The sequence below is a fragment of the Schistocerca cancellata genome, chromosome 1 (genome assembly GCF_023864275.1).
Source record: "Schistocerca cancellata isolate TAMUIC-IGC-003103 chromosome 1, iqSchCanc2.1, whole genome shotgun sequence".
NCBI lineage: Eukaryota > Metazoa > Arthropoda > Insecta > Orthoptera > Acrididae > Schistocerca > Schistocerca cancellata.
Genome location: NC_064626.1, coordinates 712,057,540 through 712,079,399, shown reverse-complemented (window position 1 = coordinate 712,079,399; position 21,860 = coordinate 712,057,540). Strand labels below are relative to the sequence as shown.

The following is a 21,860-nucleotide window of genomic DNA, read 5'->3' as shown; positions in this document are numbered from 1 at the left end:
GTTCCCACCAAAAATTCTCACGGGAGAAACATTCTAAATGTGTTTTTTGAAAACTTTACACATAATCCAGAGAAATTCTGGTATCAATGAGTGACTGTAGATCAAATCTGGATTCTGCAGTGTATCTTACAGACAAAACTACAATCTGAACAGTGTGTTGGTGAAGACAAATGTGCACACCAGAAGAAAAATCATTTGTTACTTGGAATGGTGAACGCAATGGGTCTGGCCTCCCAGGTGGTCGTCAATTTGGAAAAGGATAAAACTGACTAGTTCTTATTACAAAATCATACTGAATGTTTCAGCAGCAAGATGGAAACTATGTCATGAAATATAGTGCATAAGAAAATACTTGTGGACCAAAATCAGCAACTGGTGAAAAGTGACAGACAATACTCAAGATCTGGTCCGATGAGGGTTTGTAAGTGCCCTCCTTTGTGGGTGAAATGCACTTCTTTGAGATTCCAGCAATAAACAATGTAGCATCTGCCCTCCCCATATGATACACTCATATGGCCATTCTGGTTTTAATCTCTCTGAACATGTACTCTCAGGTACTTGAAAACTGTGGCCGATTCCAGAGACTGAGCACCAACTGTGTAATCATATGATGTGTGGTCTTTTTGTCTATTTACTTACATTACAGAACATTTATTTATGTACAGGGCCGACTGTCAACCTTCGTACCAAGTGCATTTTGAAAAATGAAGAAAACTGCAGGATAGCTGTTTAATCCACAGTCTTTTATTGGGCACACGATCGGTTTCGGAACAGTTACAGTTCCATCAGCTGGTGTAAAAACTAAAATCGCTTAATCATCTGAGGTCATCCTCATCCCAACGCTGTCATGGAACCGAAGGTTCTGTCTGTGTCAAAAGAGGAAAAGGGACAAAAATTCCATATCACCCATTCCTACATACAAGTTGTGTTCCGTGGCACTGGGTAACAGTATTGGGTCAGGATGACCTCAGACGATTAAGTGATTTTTATTATTTACATCAGATGATGGAACTATAATTGTTCCGAGAGCCGTCATGAACCCAATTACAAACTGTGGATTAAGCAACTGTCCAGCAGTTTTCTTCATTTTTAACATGGACTTGTACAGTTGCAGCTGCCCTATAATAAGAACTCTTTGCACCGAATGGTGATCATATCCGAGTTTTCCTGATGTAAAAATTTGTTAACAATGAGACTTCCCCATATACCACTGTACTGTTGGGCAGTCTCAGTGAGCCTTAACGCTGCCTGTCACATTGTTTATATGTATTGGGAACACAAAAGGTGCTATCAGTCATTCAAGTACAGGGGACACTACTTTTGCTTCTGATAGTATCTCCTTTTTGAGGAGAATGTACTGGGTTTGTTAGCAAAGACATCATCAATCAAATAGCATACATCTTTCAATAATCTGTAATCATGCAGCACTCTACCAAATGCTTGGGGGGGGGGGGGGGGGGGGGGGGAAATATGTGGCATCAACCTGAGCTCTGAAGTATACAGCCTTCTAGATATCAAGAATGAACAGACAAGCCTGTTTATCACATCATCAGTGTTTGCAGTATTTGTGTTAATTCCAACAGAGGAGATTTTAGTCTCTACGAAGTTCTACAGCACTTTCAAGAACCAGTGTAAATGCGGAATCTAGGAATGTACCATAACCCACTATGTACTGCCCCTGAATGGATCACAGATATAACAGATTAAAGACAGTCTGCACAGAGGTGTTTAAGCATCATTATTCCCAATTTCCACATGTGAATGGAATGGGAAGAATCCTAAATAAGGCACCCTCTGTCATGCACTTCACAATGGTTTGCATAGTATAACTGTATATCTTTATCATTTTCACATCTCGGTGATTAAAATTAGGAACTGCTCTGTGGTCTTCACTGAAGCAACTTTCAAACAGAAAATTTGTTGCTTCTATGTTAATTTTATCACCTATTTCAGAACCACCACCACCACCACCACCACCACCACCACCACCACCACCTTCATCCACTGCTTAATGTTGCCTTCGTACAATGAATGGTTATTTTTACCGTATTTACTCGAATCTAAGCCGCACCTGAAAAATGAGACTCGAAATAAAGAAAAAAAAATTTCCCGAATCTAAGCCGCACCTGTAATTTTAGACTCGAAATTCAAGGGGAGAGAATAGTTTTAGGCCGCACCTCCAAATCGAAACAAAGTTGGTCCATTGTAATATGAGACACAATTTAGGTCGAATGAATGACGATACAGCTACAGTAGTTTGGTTCGAGTCGAAAGCTTAGCAGTTAAGCTTTACCAGGTAGCCATTGCTATGCGTCAGGCGCTCCGTCCGTATTTATTCGGGTACCTTTCCTTTTTCACGTGCTTCGTCTGGTTTGAATCGATTGCTTAGTTTGCTTCGATCTGATAATTGCCGTTTTCTTTGTTATAGGTGTTTACGTCACTCTTAAGCTGAAAATGCATTACTGTACTGTGTCATGCATTGTTAGTCGCATTCTGATAGTGCGTGTTTACGACCTGTCGCGGCTCGCGGCATGGCTTGCTTTTGTGCGCGCTACCGCCGCTTACAAAAAAGAGGAATCGTCTCATTAGCAAAACAATGGCAAGAGACTGCTATTTGTTGTTACTTACACTGCTGCTTTCTTTGATAATGATCAACAAGAACCAAATAATAGACTGCGTATGATAGAACATGTTCTGAAAGAGAGTTAGGTGAAAATTTTTCTCCGTTTGAAAATCCTTGCGGCCGCTTCTTTAGTGCATCAAATTCTGCACAGAAATTAGTCATCTTAGGTTTAAAAATCTAGCTAGTTGCCGTGCTTCATTTCTGACTGTATCACTATTAGGCATAAGAATAATACGAATATAAACATGACACGATACGTATATTCTGCCGCGTTTGCTGTTGTCTCACTCTAGTTTCGTAGTTTATTAGGCAGACAGGATTTAAATGATATAGCAGCAAACATGAAAATTACGTGGCACAATGTTTATATTCGTATTATTCTTACGGTGAAGAATATCACTGCATGTGATTTACATTTCATCAGGTTCCTATTAGCAACCATCTCTTCTCACAGGTACGAAAAAATTGAGAACGCAGAGCTGGCCATATTGACAAACATCCCAAACAGTCTTACCAGTCGGATTTTCGTAGTACATTGAAATTATGCTACATTCGAAGATGAGCAACGGAATTTGTATTTACTTCGTTGGACAATGTATGAAAATGCAGTGGTCGAAACTCGGGGCGGAGAAAAAAAAGCTCGTCTTGCACCCTTCTTTTTTTTACTGGCGCAGAGGTTTTGGCGCCAGTATTTATCTTTGTGCCTACAAAGCTTGCCTTTGTAGCGCTACATATATTCGACGGCAGAAGTTAATTGTGGCGGCACCTACAACATTTTTCAGAACCTCCGCTTGCTTTGCACTCGATTCTAAGCCGCAGCCGGTTTTTTGGATTACAAAAAGCGAAAAAAAAGTGCGGCTTAGATTCGAGTAAATACGGTAATCACTCCAGTGCTTGTGTACTATCAATTGAGATAAATGGAAAGTAATAATATGACAGCAAATAATGAAAAACAATGGCAATTTAAAGAATTTTTTTCTGGAACTGACAATTTTAAACAAGCATTGTGGAACATGACTGCTGTATCAATATCTATCAATAATGGCACTGCTGCAAATCTCAAAGATATGATCACACTGTTATTGGCTGAATGTTTTCCATATGCATTTTCCAGACTACAAGTCGGACCTTAATTTTCAAGTCACTTTTTTAAATAAATTTTTACCGTTTTTATTACAAGATCGCAAGGCCAGATAAATTCCTGAAAATCATCAGAACTACTTCTCCTCCTCCTCCTCCTCCTCCCTCCTCCTCCTCCTCCTCCTCCTCTTCCTATTCGTCGTCATCGTTGTCCTCTTCATATATGAGATGGTCTTCACTGCCATCAAGAGTGTTACTTATGCTACACTTCTTGAAAGGTTTAACAATAATGTCTTCTCTGACTCTAGACCATGACAGTTTTACATTCTGACACACTTGTTTGTATGGAGGTCATTTGAAAGCTTCCTATTCCTCTCTCATATACACTTCAAACGGTTTATTTATTGAGACATCAAGAGGTTGCGCTTGGGGAGTAAGTCCTCCCACAATAACAGAAAGCTCTGTATTTACCTGTCTCAATTTATCGTTCAAAGAATTTTTCAAATGACCTCTAAACCGATCTAGCACAAGAAGAGAATTATTCTCCAATAAAGCACCTTTCCCTCTCTCCCACACTCTGTTAATGCATTTCATACCAGCCTCATCCGCCCAACCTTTGTCATGTACATGAGCAACAAGAACTGGCAGTATTTCAGAGGACTTTGGCATTGTTTTGCACTTGAAAATGAACACTGGATTAAGTTTAGACCAAGCACAACAGGGAAGAACAACAGTGTAGTGCATTTTTTCATGTACACTTATTTTTCTAGTTACACTTTTAGCACCACTCATGGTAACAGTTCTGTTACTTGGCACATCAAATGTCAGACGAGTTTCATTCATATTCACTATTTGGCTTAGTTCTGCACTGGTCTTCTTTTGAATGTTGAATAAAAAAGTGATGGAAACATATTTTCTCTTCATATTCTTGTGGCATTTCCTGAGATATTTTGGGTTTGGTTCGCATGCAAGGTCCATGATGCTTTGTAAACCTGTAGCACCAACTAACTCCATTCTTAAAGTCTGTTAAGCTTCACTGTAGGTATAGTTTACAAGTGTGTATTTGAATAATTTTTGTATTAATTCCAATGCCATTTTGACAGTGTCCCTCAATCCCTTTCAGTATGCCGTCATCAAGTTTTGGTCACTTTGCATTCAGTCCTCTATTTGCACATTTAGTCTTCCTGATTTTTTTTCAGTTCTTCTTTACAAGCCCACCAACTGCAAATGGATTTTTCTGTTGGAGGGCTGAAATTCTGCTCAGTTGCTCTGTTTCCACGTTGTTCTGCATATGCTATTACTTTCAATTTATAGCCCACATCATATGAATACCTTTTTATTTTTTCCATTATGAAAGTAGCTACTAACAAAATTTATGTACTGTTACTGGTAACACAAATCACTTTCAATTAAAGTTCACTGACACTGCAAACTGCAATGATGCATCACAGGCTAGACTGTGTCCTGGGTTTATGACGGTGGGGTGGGAGAGACTGCGTTAGCAAGCTCGTGAATGCCCCCTCAAGCTCACATTTGTCGCATTGGTGCACTGCTGATGCCAGTTGAATCCAGTGTTGCCAGACAGAGATAGATTCTCTGCAGCATCAAACATATGGCTATTTTTAAGAATGGCAGGACTTTTAAATCAAACACTGGACTTTTTATATTAATTTTGAGTGTAAGACACACCTGAATTTTAGAGGCACACTTTCACAGAAAAAAGTGCATCTTATAATCCATAAAAATGTATTGTTCTTATTTACTTTACATAGAAGATGATTACACGATTGTTGATTCTACCCACCTCTACTGAAGCAAGTTCGCTGATGCTTGAAGGGAAGTAGTTTAGCTCTTTGCCTTTCTTCTTGTATGCTACAGCAATCTTTATTTCTGGTAATGTATCGAGTATATCTAATTTTGTTACACATATTCTGCGAAAGAAAGACATTCCAAGTCAAAATAAATACTAAAAAGTTCTGAAGCAAGCTTTGATAATTTTTAGTTTACAATTTCACATATTTAATTAGACTAGGCATATGGGAGCAAGAACTAAGACAAGAATGTTGAGATGTGCATAGAAATGGCAATTTAAGTAAATATAATGCAGTGGTAATTTCAATATGATTCTTCTGGGTGTGTGACTACATGATTATACGGAAAAAAAAAAAAAAAACCTGCAAACATTTTGGCTACCATTGCAGGTAGGCCTCGTCAGGTGAATACTTTGTAATTTGTGGTTACTGCTTCATATGTACAATTGTGTCACTACACTTTCAGTTGAAAAGGACTTGACACCCTGGCATCCTCCTCTTCCATCTAAACAGGCCCTGGAAAGCCCAGCAGTACCGATCGACCGCTGTGTCATCCTCAGCCAACAGGCATAACTATATCCAGACACCCCGGCATAATGGATGTTAACTGGATGAGAAGCCACAAGTCGAGATGTGAAATGCTTATTGCTGTCAATATTTAACACTAACTTTTGTTGTATGTAATTCAGTGGGTGCTACCAAAATGATGTACTGCTACTTATGTGTGTGAGCCAGTGGTTGCTAGGATCTGTCTGATCCCTGTTGCATGCAATGTGGTGACTACAGTGATAGTGCTGCTCCACAAATTAATATAAAATAGTCATTTCAATAAGTATATGACACCCCCAATGCCTTAACACACTGACCTAATCAACATGCAGCATACCAGGACTTCCAATCACTTTCAACTGAAGATATAAGGATTCAATATATTTTCTTTATTTGCTTTCTCTTTTAGTTCGTTATCTAGAGAAAAGAACAAACCAAATGTTGCCCAAGAATTGGCATGAATATAGCACAGTCCAGAATTAAAATTTGCAGTCCTGATATGCAGCATAGTACAACAGAATAATACAGGTAGCATGTACCTTCTGGATTATAGATGAACATAAATCTGTGCATTAGATGGCCAAAGGGCAGCATGTATATTTTTTACCAAAAATTATTACAACTTTTTTTTCTTAGAGTAGACTTCCCCTCCTTTAAACACTATAATGCTTAGTTATAATAGCACACTTGAAATTGGGATGTCATAACATATATAAAGCAGCAACCATCAATCACCAAAAGTTGCCCTGCCTGGTCATATGCAGACAAATTTTACTAAACAGACTCCAGACAAGACAGACTAGGATCTAGTTTTGGTAAGTAAGTTCAGTAATTTAACATATCCATTATTACCACCAATGCACTGTGCTATATAGGTGGTTACTTTGCCTTATAGTGTGTGTTTTTATGGCACAGTTTGGGTCCCATGGTGAAATTAAGCCAAGCATTCCATAGAAAAAATATTTTCTGGTGTGAGATGGATTACACACAGTCCAACAATCATGATATTTAAAGACAATTACATTATATAACCTACCCAACATTCATTGCATTTTTACCCTAAGTTAATTCTGAACAATATTAAAAAATGATTTTTATCTAGACAGCCATACTAGAGAGCCAATACCTATCGAGCTATCAACAAACTAACTGTTGCACAGCTGCCTTCACAGCAGGTTATTTTAAGTAAACTCTATTACATACAACTCTTGAGTAGCTCATTTTTGATATCCCATAATCTGACAAGCTACACTCCTGGAAATTGAAATAAGAACACCGTGAATTCATTGTCCCAGGAAGGGGAAACTTTATTGACACATTCCTGGGGTCAGATACATCACATGATCACACTGACAGAACCACAGGCACATAGACACAGGCAACAGAGCATGCACAATGTCGGCACTAGTAGAGTGTATATCCACCTTTCGCAGCAATGCAGGCTGCTATTCTCCCATGGAGACAATCGTAGAGATGCTGGATGTAGTCCTGTGGAACGGCTTGCCATGCCATTTCCACCTGGCGCCTCAGTTGGACCAGCGTTCGTGCTGGACGTGCAGACCGCGTGAGACAACGCTTCATCCAGTCCCGAACATGCTCAATGGGGGACAGATCCGGAGATCTTGCTGGCCAGGGTAGTTAACTTACACCTTCTAGAGCACGTTGGGTGGCACGGGATACATGCGGACGTGCATTGTCCTGTTGGAACAGCAAGTTCCCTTGTCGGTCTAGGAATGGTAGAACGATGGGTTCGATGACGGTTTGGATGTACCGTGCACTATTCAGTGTCCCCTCGACGATCACCAGTGGTGTACGGCCAGTGTAGGAGATCGCTCCCCACACCATGATGCCGGGTGTTGGCCCTGTGTGCCTCGGTCGTATGCAGTCCTGATTGTGGCGCTCACCTGCACGGCGCCAAACACGCATACGACCATCATTGGCACCAAGGCAGAAGCGACTCTCATCGCTGAAGACGACACGTCTCCATTCGTCCCTCCATTCACGCCTGTCGCGACACCACTGGAGGCAGGCTGCACGATGTTGGGGCGTGAGCGGAAGACGGCCTAGCGGTGTGTGGGACCGTAGCCCAGCTTCATGGAGACGGTTGCGAATGGTCCTCGCCGATACCCCAGGAGCAACAGTGTCCCTAATTTGCGGGGAAGTGGCGGTGCGGTCCCCTACGGCACTGCGTAGGATCCTACGGTCTTGGCGTGCATCCGTGCGTCGCTGCGGTCCGGTCCCAGGTCGACGGGCACGTGCACCTTCCGCCGACCACTGGCGACAACATCGATGTACTGTGGAGACCTCACGCCCCACGTGTTGAGCAATTCGGCGGTACGTCCACCCGGCATCCCGCATGCCCACTATACGCCCTCACTCAAAGTCCATCAACTGCACATACGGTTCACGTCCACGCTGTCGCGGCATGCTACCAGTGTTAAAGACTGCGATGGAGCTCCGTATGCCACGGCAAACTGGCTGACACTGACGGCGGCGGTGCACAAATGCTGCGCAGCTAGCGCCATTCGACGGCCAACACCGCGGTTCCTGGTGTGTCCGCTGTGCCGTGCGTGTGATCATTGCTTGTACAGCCCTCTCGCAGTGTCCGGAGCAAGTATGGTGGGTCTGACACACCGGTGTCAATGTGTTCTTTTTTCCATTTCCAGGAGTGTATAATGGTATCACAACACAGCTGACACTTGTGTCACATCAGTTATGAAACATTGAAAGGATGTTTCACGTGGCCTAAGCTGTTGTTATCAGGAGATTATGAAATTTGAAAGCTATTTCACGTGTCAAAGATGTCATTTCCAACATGCTACAGAATCACAGAAGGAATATAAAAATCTATTTTCATTTGCAGCACAAACTATATACTTCACAACAGATAATGCAACAGATCAATCTTGTGCTGCAGCACAATTATGTTTAATATGACTAACTGATAAGCAACAAACAAATATCATGACAACAGAATATGAATATTAATAAAAATTTGCTCTTACTTACAAACTATAGCCATTAACTAAAGTGGTATATCGTAAAAGTGGCAGGTCCAGCCAGCCACATCTTCTTTTCCTCTTTGTTGTAACACCTACTTCACTACCACGTTCTTGGAGGAGCTCACCATTTGCCTAAAATAAATACCACAAACTTTCTGTAAGTGCATGAAATGTGTCAAAGAAAGTGATATAATTTGTTAATATATGTGGTAATAAAATCTTAAGCTTGCAACATGTGTGATGTCTTGTCTTTGAGGTATGTTTGGAAGTGGACCACAATGACAAAAAAATTTGTTGCCAGGTGTCAGCAGACAATGGCACAAGAAAAAATAAATGCTGGTTTTTCGCAGCAGGTGGTGGATTAGCAAACACAAAAAAGGCTGAAAAAAGTAATGCGCATTCAGAGATTTAACATAGCTGGAATTCCTAAGAATTACAATTTTGTTACTTTTAACTTAGAAGTTCTCAAATGTTTTTGTACTGCATCCTCTTTGATCTGACAGAGACACTGCTCTGTACTTCTGCTCTTTTACAAGCTTCATTAGCTTAATATTACTGTGCCTTCATAGTTCAAAATTCTTTATCAATATATATTTAACCGCCAAACATTTGAACAAACAAATTTTGCATGCATATACAAGATTGTTGATAGTGAAATATTAAATTCCATACGAGAAAATTTTGCTGGTGGTTCCAAAATAGTATTAAACTCAAATATTCCTTATTGCAATTTCAGCAAAATAAATATCTGGATGTTTTCAGAGCCATAGATAATGAATTTATGAGCTTTTCTAAGCAAAACTTTTATTTTCTTGAATTCATCACATATTTCCTTCTAATACCGTGCAGCATTCTTTATTATTTTTAATTGAAATTATAAATGCTGGCCCGTGGGAGGTAGAATATTTTCACTTGGTTATTATCAGATTTATGTATATTTACACCAATATACACAAACACTGCCATTAATGAAAAGTGAAAAATATGAAGCACTGCAGATGATGTCCACAGATGTTCTCCATTATGTTCTCAATCATTTCTTGAGGAATTATCTCCCCATTATGTTCTCAATTATTTCTTGAGGAGTGACCTCTATCTCTTTCTGGTTTGTAGCTTTCAACTCTTCACTATTGTTGTGTCACTGTGAAAAATCTGTTCTTGAACTGACCTTTCAGAAAGAAATTGGGGACTGAAAGAGCAAGTGACCTCGTCAGTCACGGATACCACCAAATCGTGAGAGTATTTGATATGGATTAGATCAGGCATTTGAACTATGGGCCATATAGCCAGAACCCTATCTTGCTGAAACCATATTGCATTTAAACTGCAATATCACTCCAGTTGTGAAATGAAGAAATTGTTAATAATGGCCGCATAACAGCTCAGAACTGACCACCACTGGCTGTCCATTGTAGCCTATTTAAAAAAGCAGCACCCAAGACGCCAACCTCTGGTTTACAACAGTCCTTTTTATGTACAAACTGTCAAGCTGCATCCAAGTAATATTGGTTTTGTTTACTGACAAACTGACCCAAATCAAAATCCACCTCATAAAACATCACAAGATATCAGAATCACAACATTTTTGTCAATTTTGTCTAATAACATCATGCATAAATTGCTCCTACTCTATTTCCCAGCCTTAATTGTTTAACCACTTGCAGCTTATAAAGATGAAACTTTACACCCTGTTTCAAAATTCTTCACAGAGAGATGCTATGGATTTGTGATGACCTGAAATGTTGACTGACAGATCAGTAGCTTTTATTGCAAAGCTTCACAAGCTTGTCAGATATTATCCAGCAACTGAACAGTCATTTCAGGTCCCTTATGCTTTATACTAGTTTCAGAGCCCATCTTATGCTATTGTTTTATCCATCTGGACATTGTCTTTCTGTTTAGAACAAGGAAATGGCCATCTCTTCCATGGTACATTCTGTGTTGGACAGTGAAGGAATTGTGTGTCTCAATACACACCTATGCTGGCCATTATGAAGTGAATGACACACTATGTGGATCTAATGAAGTGTAGTCAATGGCATGAGCACATCTACATCTTAGCAGGGCAGTCAGTTGTAAAAATACTATTTCCCTCGGGCCATCCTCTATATACATACTTTTATTAGTCAGGGACTGAAGTAAAACAATGTCACAAAGTATTAATTAAAACCAGTTCTCTGAGGTAACAGAATTGGTGCTGGCCATGGAGCAGGAGCAGTTTGCCCAGAGGCAGAGTTTTCTAATCATTTCAGTCTGCTGATTCAACATCCTGTGCAGTAACATGAAGTATTTGGACTATTCAGACAGAGCTGCCTGCCTTCTATTTCGGTCAAAGTCTTGGATACATTTGCGTAAAACTCTCTCTCTATCTCGCGCACGCGCACACACACACACACACACACACACACACACACACACACACACACACACACACACACACACACACGCGCGCATAGAGAGAGAGAGAGAGAGAGAGAGAGAGAGAGAGAGGAATCCCTAATTCCATAACTATGACTTCTGTATACATTTTTTTTGTTTTTATTACAGGACATTAAGTTTTTGTTTTGGAAGAGGCTGAAACTGCTTGGAAAGGAGTGGAAAGAACTCTTGATCACAATTAAGTTTAAAAAAACAGGAAAACAGTTATTTTCTGCATGGAAAATGGAGAACAAATACTGAAAAAAGGCACACAGCAAAACAATTTATGAATGAAATAAATATTCTAATAAACTACATTACAGAACTACTTTTTTAATCCTTAAACTCAAAGAATACATAAAGAATGGAAAGGAAGAAAAAAGTACATCTAATTTTTGTTTGGACATATATCAATAGATTTTTTTTTAATTCGACAGCATTGTGTTTTATTTGGCACAAAGTACATTGGAACAATGATTGTGAAAGTTCAGCCACTGTCTCGTCCATCATCTACTCCCATTTTCTCATCACCACCTAAATCGTAATCACAAACATCTGACTAGAGCATACCAATCTGTGACTTTAAATTGGATGATCAGCTCTATTTCAGTAAAATATACGACTCACTCTTCTACATTCAGGTCCCAAATTGCTTGTCATCTATCACAGTACCAGATATAACCACAGCAAGCATACTAATTAGAAAGCCCAACTTAATTGTTAGTTAACCCTACAGCTGCAGGCAATGTGAACTTAGAGAGTTCAGCTCTTTCTGGGTGATTTCATAGGGTACCACATTATGTCAAATATAATTTCTGGGCAATTTGTATGTAGAATTCGCTATTTTCACAACAATGTTCGACTGCTGCCCTGGCCAGCACATTCTTCAGAGCTCTCACCAATTGAAAACGTCTGGTTAATGATGGCCGAGCAACTGGCTCGTCACAATATGCCAGCCACTACTCTTGATGAACTGCGGTATCGTGTTGAAGCTGCATGGGCAGCTGTACCTGTACATGCCATCCAAGGTGTGTTTGACTCAATGCCCAGGCGTATCAAGGCCGTTATTACGGCCAGAGGTGGTTGTTCTGGGTGCTGATTCCTCAGGATCTATGCACCCAAATTGCGTGAAAATTTAATCACATGTCAGTTCTAGTATAATATATTTGTCCAATGAATACCTGTTTATCATCTGCATTTCTTCTTGGTGTAGCAATTTTAATGGCCAGTAGTGTAATTGCTTAATCTGCTTATGTTCTTTAAACCAGGTCCTTTCTTCCTATCACTGGCTGGAACTGATGTTTATTTCACACAAAATTTTTTTTGGAAGTACAGTACTTATGTATATTTATGAATGAACAGAGTTTTAAACCTGATTTATATGAGCACCTCATGCTGATTTACCCTCCTCCCCCTTCACCTCCACACCATGAGGCACTTGGCATTTTCCCTGGTGGGTGCATAATACATTTTAAGAACCTCTGCTTTAAACAATCAATATCTTGCTGAACAAATTAACTTTTTGAGGCAAAAAGCTAGCATTAGTGTCACTCATTTTGTGTTTTATCTCACAAGTGGAAATTTCTTTGGATGTATTAGTAGCATTCTTGGGCAATTTAAAAACTGGTAAGGTACAGAAATTTCAGTAAGATTGTAGCAATTGTCTACGGGCTGACAGACCATCTCGTCTGCCAAACATTTCTTGATCCTATCCCACCGTTGCCTGCCATTAAGACACACCATGTACACTGTCAGTCAGAACAGTGCTCTAATATCATATGGCCTACAATCTCTTCACGTGCCCTTAAATCACAATGCTCCCAATTAACATGCCATATGAAGTACGTTTGCTGGGAGTAATGTTGTGAGCATGTGAGCAATTAGGGCAGCTGCTTGTGAACTGACAAAGAATATAGTTCAATGATGAATTTAGGTTTTGTCTGGACACAAATGACTACCATATTGGAGAAAACTACAATTTGTACAACATCCTAGGCCAGGATTCACTGTTGGGAGTTAGCCTGCCAGAGCTGATGGTGCATGGTGTGGTCTGCCGAGACATAGAGGCAAATGATCACATCTAGTTTAAATATACAGAACACTTCTTGATGTCGTACAACTGCATGTTGTTTCAAAATCGAACCACTGTAAATGTCCCTCTAGCACCTCATATTTAAAAGATGTTCAGCCTGCATACTGCAAATGTGTGTCACAAAGAAGTAGGTGCCATTTAGACAGTACAAAATTTCTGCTGAACAGTAACAAACACATCAGGTTTTTGATCCAATGCTTCTATGATCCTTACAACTTCCAATATCTTTGGTAGCCATGAGATAATGCTGGTGGCATTAGTTTTGTTTCAATAGCTATCAACTGTGCTACAGAACACACAAGGAAGGGTATATCTGATGAGTTCCCATCGATCAGAACAGGGTACACACCCAGTGATATGGAAGTTGATCAAAATCTGATTTTTTAAAGAAAATAAAACACTATCTTACTCACAGTTTAAGTAGCAGTGCCTAGGTTACCTGGATGTTTAGACGCCTAGAACAGAGCAGAGTACGAAAGACTTATTACCGCCAAAAACCCTCCAAATTCAAAGGCAGCCCATTTCTCAAAAATGATGTGTTTTCCCTGTTGACTGTAGAAATCATTTGTACCTCAGAAACTGAGCACAATTTAACTCTGTGAGTGTAAAATACAGAGTAGATGATGTGCAAAAAAACATTCAATCATGAGAAGGGAAGTACTGCAATTAAGTATTTTATGGCCTATGGACTTTGCAGTTACACAACAGATGATGTTGGACTGTTTTGCAAATGTAAACATGGGACTGCATCTGTAAGCTATGAAGGAAAACTTGTTTTATTATGAAGGACCGATGACTGACTTGAAAAAATGTTACACAGTTTTCATTTACTATAGTCTGCACTTTTCCTTGTCATTCTGGTGGGTCCACCAGTGTATGACTGTGGGCTTTCATATGAGCAAAAATAATAAAGTAAATGGAAGGCCACAAGTTGTGTTATTAGGGGGACAATAAAATTGCTGAGAAGGACACTGCAATTTGGAGCGAATTAATTTAAGTTGAAATTCTTAAACTGGATGAGGAATGTATTAAGTATGTGAACTGTTTAAATTAATTCAATTTTTACAGACTTTGGAGTGATTCATTTGCTGATGGCTATAAAAACACTAATTTCATTTCCAGCTGAACCTATAACAAGCTGCCACCTATTGCTTGATCATAAAAATCTCTAATCTACTTAACAGCTATGAGCATAAAAAAGTGAGTGAACAAGAATTTGAAGGATTATGGCACGGCCAAAGTAGATTACAGAAAATCACTCGAAATGTGCTCCCACATGATTGTTGGTATATGAGAGATCTATAAAATTATACTTAAGACAGGCACAAATCATTGAAACTTTTTTCACTATGGTTCTGAAAGGGCATCAGTAATCACAAAATTACGTGGTGTAACATGGATTTAACTCTGAACAATTCTGACATGAGTCTTCTGCTAATTACTGGCCTCATGTTATCACTACAGGGAGACAATCACATTGTTAATATATAGCACTTTAGTGTAATTATAGTAAGATTCATTTTTCAGTGCTAGTAAACAGATACATACTAAACCTTATTTGAATATATCCAAATCCTGGTGTAATGCTACTACTATCTTTTAAAGTAGGTCACTGATGTGAAATGACCATTAATACTTTCTTTACAATATATTACATGAAAAAAGGTAAACTAAAATTTCTACTTACATCTAATAGCTCTGTTGGAAAGGGTCCATCTCCTACTCTTGTTGTGTAAGCTTTAACTACTCCAATTACATCTCCAATATTACAAGGTGGAAGACCTAGTCCAGTACACACACCACCTATGCTGCAGTTTGATGATGTCACATACGGGTAGGTCCCTGAATAATTCAACAAACAACAAGTTTGAGAAAACAATAATGTCTATATCCTAAGGAAGCCCTATTTTGTACATATTTTGCTATTATATTCCAAACTACTTTAGAGCTCTATTTGTGCCATTATTTCACCATAAGTTTAAGGATGTCAAAAATTTAACATTTAGTGGTGGGGAGGGTGAGAGGGTGGGGGATGGGGGGGGGGGGGAGAGAGAGAGAGAGAGAGAGAGAGAGAGAGAGAGAGAGAGAGAGAGAGAGAGAGAGAGAGAGAGAGGCCTTGTTGCAAAAGCTTGTTGTGTGACAGTCTGTTGTGCCTATCTCCGATTCAGCATCTCCGCTATATGGTGAGTAGCAACTATCCCTTTCACAATATTGTTACATTCTATCCTGGATTTTCCAGTGGTAGATTATTTTTTTACTACTATTACTTTCAATGGAACAATATTCTTTTCTTCTGAGGTACCAGAAAGTGCCTTCGGTGGGTTGCACGAGGAATGCTGTTAGTTCATAAATGAGTTAAATGGCTTACACAAGATGATTCATTTCACTAACAGCACAATGAGAAGGGAATGTTGGCCTATTTAAATCTTAATACTACCTTATGCAGAACCAAGATCGGATCTTATATTTACAGAAATGAAACCACCACTGATATAGTGAACCCCAGTTCCTCCAACCACCTGATGAAGTACAAGAAGTCAGCTTTCAGGTCTTTACTATAAAGCCTCCACAGGTCCTGTTGTCAAAGAAAGATTTCAATAACGAATTTCAAATTATACAGAGCATAGCCTATATAAATGGTTACAATAGTGAGTTCAACAACAGTATCACTTGGGGTATCATCAGAAAGATAAGATAGAAAGCTAAACTACTGGCCAAGAATTGTATCAGTTCCAATATTTGGAGGAAGGTGGGGAGGGGGGGGGGAGGGGGAGGAGGAATTTGTAACACACATCATAAAATTTGGCAGTATTTCCAAGAGGGTCAGAAGATACTAATGCTCCAAAACCAATGAACAGCTTTTCATTGCAAGTAACGCCAATACAAAGTACAGGCACAGGGAACAGACAAATGCAACACAACTAGGTATATTACACTACTCATCGTGATTGCACCATGTGATACATTGGACAAACTGATAGGCTTTTCTACTAGGTTCAAAGAACACCTCAGGATTTCTGCCCCTAAATCTGCCTTCAGTACCCATTTTCAAACACAGGGGCATTTTGTCACTGACCTTCCCAGAAACTTATGCAAAAACAAAGGCCACATGTTAAGTATCTAGATAGTGTTTCTTAAAAATCAGTAAACAATCGATTAATCAATGACGTCGGCAGTATCATCACTACCAGTTGTCTGGTTTAACTACTAATAGTCATACTGTTTATAATGTAATTCTTCTTTGATTGGCGCATAAAAAATTGTTTGATTCTATTACCTCCATGGCATGTGGAGTGCATAGGGGAAGTACATTACATGGAGGTAGTTAACCAGCAACAAATATGGTGGGGCCCATATGTTGCTAATAGATTGGTCAATATGGGGGGAGGGGTCGTAAGAGAGCAAATTTCCTTGTTTGTCTTCCAGCGATAACTCATGGTAGTAAGCCTGTTGTACTGACACATGCTTATGGTGAAAATTACACACATGAATCACATGGATTCATGAATGCACATTATGCAGATTATCATCTTTAAATGTGTGAGCATACTTACTTGTAGCAAGGAATAGAAATGTAAAAAAGGTTGCTGTAATACAATGAAGTTAGTACAGGAAAAAAATGGCATCTTAAAGATTTGTTAAGTGTTTGTGATTGTACTGCACAAGGCATTTTAAAACAAATATGATTATTATTGTTATTAAACACACTGCTGTTATCCTCTTATGTTTCTGAGTCCTCATAGTAGACTTACAAGTGATTTCAATCTTACATGTTAATGTGTAAGGATATTTGAGAACACAAAACATCAACACAATCCTAACAAATGGTTCAAATGGCTCTGAGCACTATGGGACTCAACTGCTGTGGTCATCAGTCCCTTAAAACTTAGAACTACTTAAACCTAACTAACCTAAGGACATCACATACACCCATGCCCGAAGCAGGATTCGAACCTGCGACCGTAGCAACAGCACGGCTCCAGACTGGAGCACCTAGAACCGCACGGCCACCGCGGCTGGCCAATCCACCCCCCCCCCCCCCCCCCCCGCATCACTTCTGCCTTTGTAGAAGCACAAATATTGTCCTTACGTTGGTTACCTGTGTTGGGTTCAATTTGCAGAGCTTGTTCCTTCAAGGACGCACAAGTTCCCGCAAAACTTAATACAGTAAAAGCACAATGTATCGAATGTCAAAGTTTGTATTTGTATGGTGGCTGGACATAATCACTAAAATAAACAACTATACTTATATGCTATCTGCTTCCACAGTATTGCAATGCATATTCATAAGTAATTCAGGCAAAACGTGAATGTTTCAATGGATGTGAGATAAAACTGATCTCTTCTTGCCATGAGTTGACAGTGAACGTCTTGGAATGTTTTTTGTAAAAACTAGTAATCCTGTACATATTTCTTACGCTCTTGCCCGGTAATAATGAAACCCCTTGTTTGAAACTTGTGAAGTGAGTGAATTAACTCACCATTTTCATTTTTGTGTGTTTTCAAGTTTACAGCATTCTGTGACCTGATTAATAATTTTTCAAGTGTCATGAGGAAGAATTCTGCCCCAAAAGTTCTAGTCCTTTAAGGTATCAAAGGAGGTGACCTCACTGTGCCAACAAAGGCTTCTTCACTCATTTCAGTATTTAAACATCACACAACAACATGATTATTCTTTGCCACACAACTATAAAGCTACAACTGTTGAATTGCTGTTGGCAGCAGTGAGATAAAGAGCTCAGTCGCCACGAAGTATTCCGAATGGTGCTGACATGAAATGATCAGGACTTCTTGTGTGGCGCCGAAAGTCTGTTGGCAAAGGAAATCCCGCACTTTGAAGATTACTTTGTTTATGTGAGAAGTGCATAAATAGAGATTTTTGTTATTGTTTTGAAAACGAATACCAAAAAAACAATTATCTGTGCGGACTTTTTTCAAGAAAGAGGCAGATAACAGTCAGTTTGTGAAGAGTACCATCAGTAGCACAGAATTAAAAAATTCAGGGAATACGACTAATTTAAAAGACCACTTAAAAAGGGAGCATGGTGAAAAACTAGAGAACCATGGATTAGTAATAAAAATGAAAGGTGAGGGATCAAATTATGAGCTAGAGCAAGTGAAATAAATAAATAAATAAATAAATAAAATAAAAAACTGAGAAGCTCTTTAAAAAATAATTTTAACACAAGTCAGTTGTACAACACTATTTCAAAAGTAAAAAAAAAACTTTATTCTCTTTATGCACAAATGATCGCTACCGAAATGCTACCATACAGAACTTCGGCCATCAAGGTTTTACAAAATCTGTTCATGCCATAGACGCTGATCCAAATATATGAGGAGATAAAAAGTAAATTAGAAGAAGTCATTACAAAATGTAACTGATTGAGTGTCGCAATGGACATGTGGACAAGCAACACAAGTGAAGACAAACTGGCACTGACTTGCCACTTTATAATGAACAAAAAATTAGTTTCACTGATGTTAAAGTGACCAAAATTGCAGGTCATCACTATACAGAATGTATGGCACACGTACGTAATATATTTTTTAAATGTTTCCTTTATTACCTTGTTAATGCCATGCTGAGTTTCGGTTCATTCTCGTGAGTGGTACATGTCTGTACAGTTCAAGTTGGTAGAGCTTCACCTCCCCCCACCTCCCCTCTTGTAGATAGAAATCTGAAGACGTTATGTCATTTTTGTTCTGTTTACCGACATCACAAACCTTAACAAATCACTGAATAATTGTGTTATAACAGACTTAATTTATTTTCTTACTCATCACCACAAATAAGCACCATGTTTGAACACAGATGTGTCTACAATACGCTTTCTCATATATTGTTATTTCCACATGCCACTTATAGTGGACCACCCAAGGTTTACACTTTAGAGATGCATTTCAAGTTTGTATAACAATAGAGTAACTTATGAGAAACGAATGCAAATCCTAGCACCGTCTGAACCAAAATTAATACAGCATACATCTACATCTACACGATTACCCTGCAATTCACATTTAAGTGCTTGGCAGAGGGTTCATCGAACCACAATCATACTCTCTACCATTCCACTCCTGAACAGCGTGCAGGAAAAACAAACACCTAAACCTTTCTGTTCGAGCTCTGATTTCTATTATTTTATTTTGACGATCATTCCTACCTATGTAGGTTGGGCTCAACAAAACATTTTCGCATTCGGAAGAGAAAGTTGGTGACTGAAATTTCGTAAATAGATCTCGCCGCGACGAAAAACGTCTTTGCTTTAATGACTTCCATCCCAACTCGCGTATCATATCTGCCACACTCTCTCCCCTATTACGTGATAATACAAAACGAGCATAGCAAAACATTTCCCCTCTTGCACCAATATTTAACGAAGTGACCTCCTCCTCCATTTCCTGCTCTCCCTGTGCTGAAGCTCAACTTATCGTAAACACACAATATGTTGGCCCGAATTACTTTTTATTTATAAAAGTAATTTTTCACCTAAGAAGACATTGAAATATGTACACTGCTATTACTTTTGAATTCGTTCGGATTGTTAATAACAAATTTCATAAGTGAATATATATATTGTGAGGCTACAGTGAAGATCTCTAGCTCTTTAAGTAAGTGTCTGCAGGATGATCTTGATGAGCTCCAGCAATTATTCTGATTACACACTTTTGTGCAATGGACACACTTTTACTCAATGATGAGTTACCCCAGAATATGATGCCATACGAAAGCAGAGAATGAAAACAGGTGTGGTAAGCTAATTTACTGAGATGTAAATCACCAAAATTTGCAAACGTTTCAGCAGATCTCCCATGTGTTTTTCCCAGTTCAACCCCCCAATGCATACACCTAGAAATTTTGAATATTCTACCTTAGCTACCGATTTCTGATCAGAGTCTACATTTATTAATAGTGTCATTCCATTTACTGGGTGGAACTGTATGTACTGCGTTTTGTCGAAGTTTAATGACAGCCTATTTGCAGAGAACCACTTAATGATTTTCTGAAAAACATCGTTTACAATTTCACCAGTTAATTCTTGTCTGTTGGGTGTGATAGCTATACTTGTATCATCGGCAAAAGTACCAGCTTTGCATCTTCGTGAATATAGAATGGCAAGTCACTGATATATATTAAGAACAGCAGAGGACCCAAGACCCAACCTTGTGGCACCCCATTCTTGATTGTTCCCCAGTTTGAGAACTCACCAGTTTTTTGCATATTATGTGAACTGCTTATTTCAACTTTCTGCACTCTTCCTGTTAGGTATGATCTAAACCATTTGAGCACTGTCCCATTCATACCACAGCACTTGAGCTTATCTAGAAGTATTCCATAATTTACAAAATCAAAAGCCTTTGAGAGATCACAAAAAATCCCAACGGGTAACTTCCGGTCACTCAGAGCATTTAATATTTTGTTAGTGAAAGTATATACAGCATTTTCCATTGAAAAACCTTTCTGGAAACCAAACTGACATTTTGTTAAAACTTTATTTTTACAAAGGTGTGAAGCTACTCTACAATACATTACACTTTCAAGAATTTTGGATAAGGCAGTCAGAAGAGAGATTGAGCAGTAGTTGTTGACATCAGACGTATCCCATTTTTTATGCAGTGGTTTAACAATGCCATACTTCAGTCTATCTGGGAAAATACCCTGCTTCACAGAGCTATTACATATGTGGCTAAGAATCCCACTTATCTCTTGGGAACAAGCTTTTATTATCCTGCTGGAAATGCCATCAATTCCACGTGAGCTTTTATTTTTGAGAGAGTTTATCATCTTCCCAATTTCAGAAGGAGAGGTGGGTGGAATTTCAATTTTATCAAATTGTGTGGATAAGGCCTCTTCCATTAACTGCCTTGCTTCTTCTAATGAACATTTAGATCCTATTTTCTCTACAACATTTAAAAAATGATTATTCAAAATGTTTTCGACTCCCGGCTTCTTGTTTGTCAAGTTTCCATTCGCTTTGATTGTGCCGTCATACTGTACTCTTGGTTGCCCTGTCTCCCTTGCAATAATATTCCAAATTGTTTTGATTTTGTTATCAGAGGTAACAATCTCAGACGTGATGCACATGCTTCTGGACTTTTTAATAACCCGTCTCAATGTAGCACAATAGTTTTTTATAATATTTGGCTGTTTCTGGGTCATTACTCTTACTCGTTGTTAGGTACAGTTCCTTTTTGTGGTTACAAGGTATTTTTATTCCTTTAGTAAGCCTCGGTTTTTTACATGGTTTCTTATAATTAGATTTAACTGCTTTCTTGGGGAAACA

The 21,860-nt window shown here is 38.9% G+C and overlaps 1 protein-coding gene across 3 annotated transcripts in view; it reads right to left on the bottom strand.

The window, feature by feature from the left end:
* Positions 1-21,860, bottom strand: part of LOC126184868 (adenylosuccinate synthetase) — a 69,057-nt gene that overhangs the window by 11,547 nt on the left and 35,650 nt on the right. For all 3 annotated transcript variants that reach the window (XM_049927500.1, XM_049927491.1, XM_049927509.1), the window contains 3 exons: positions 15,263-15,417; positions 9,073-9,197; positions 5,508-5,634 (listed from right to left, as the gene is read on the bottom strand). In XM_049927500.1, the coding sequence (XP_049783457.1) occupies positions 5,508-5,634; positions 9,073-9,197; positions 15,263-15,417 (407 nt within the window). The remainder of the gene's footprint in view (positions 1-5,507; positions 5,635-9,072; positions 9,198-15,262; positions 15,418-21,860) is intronic.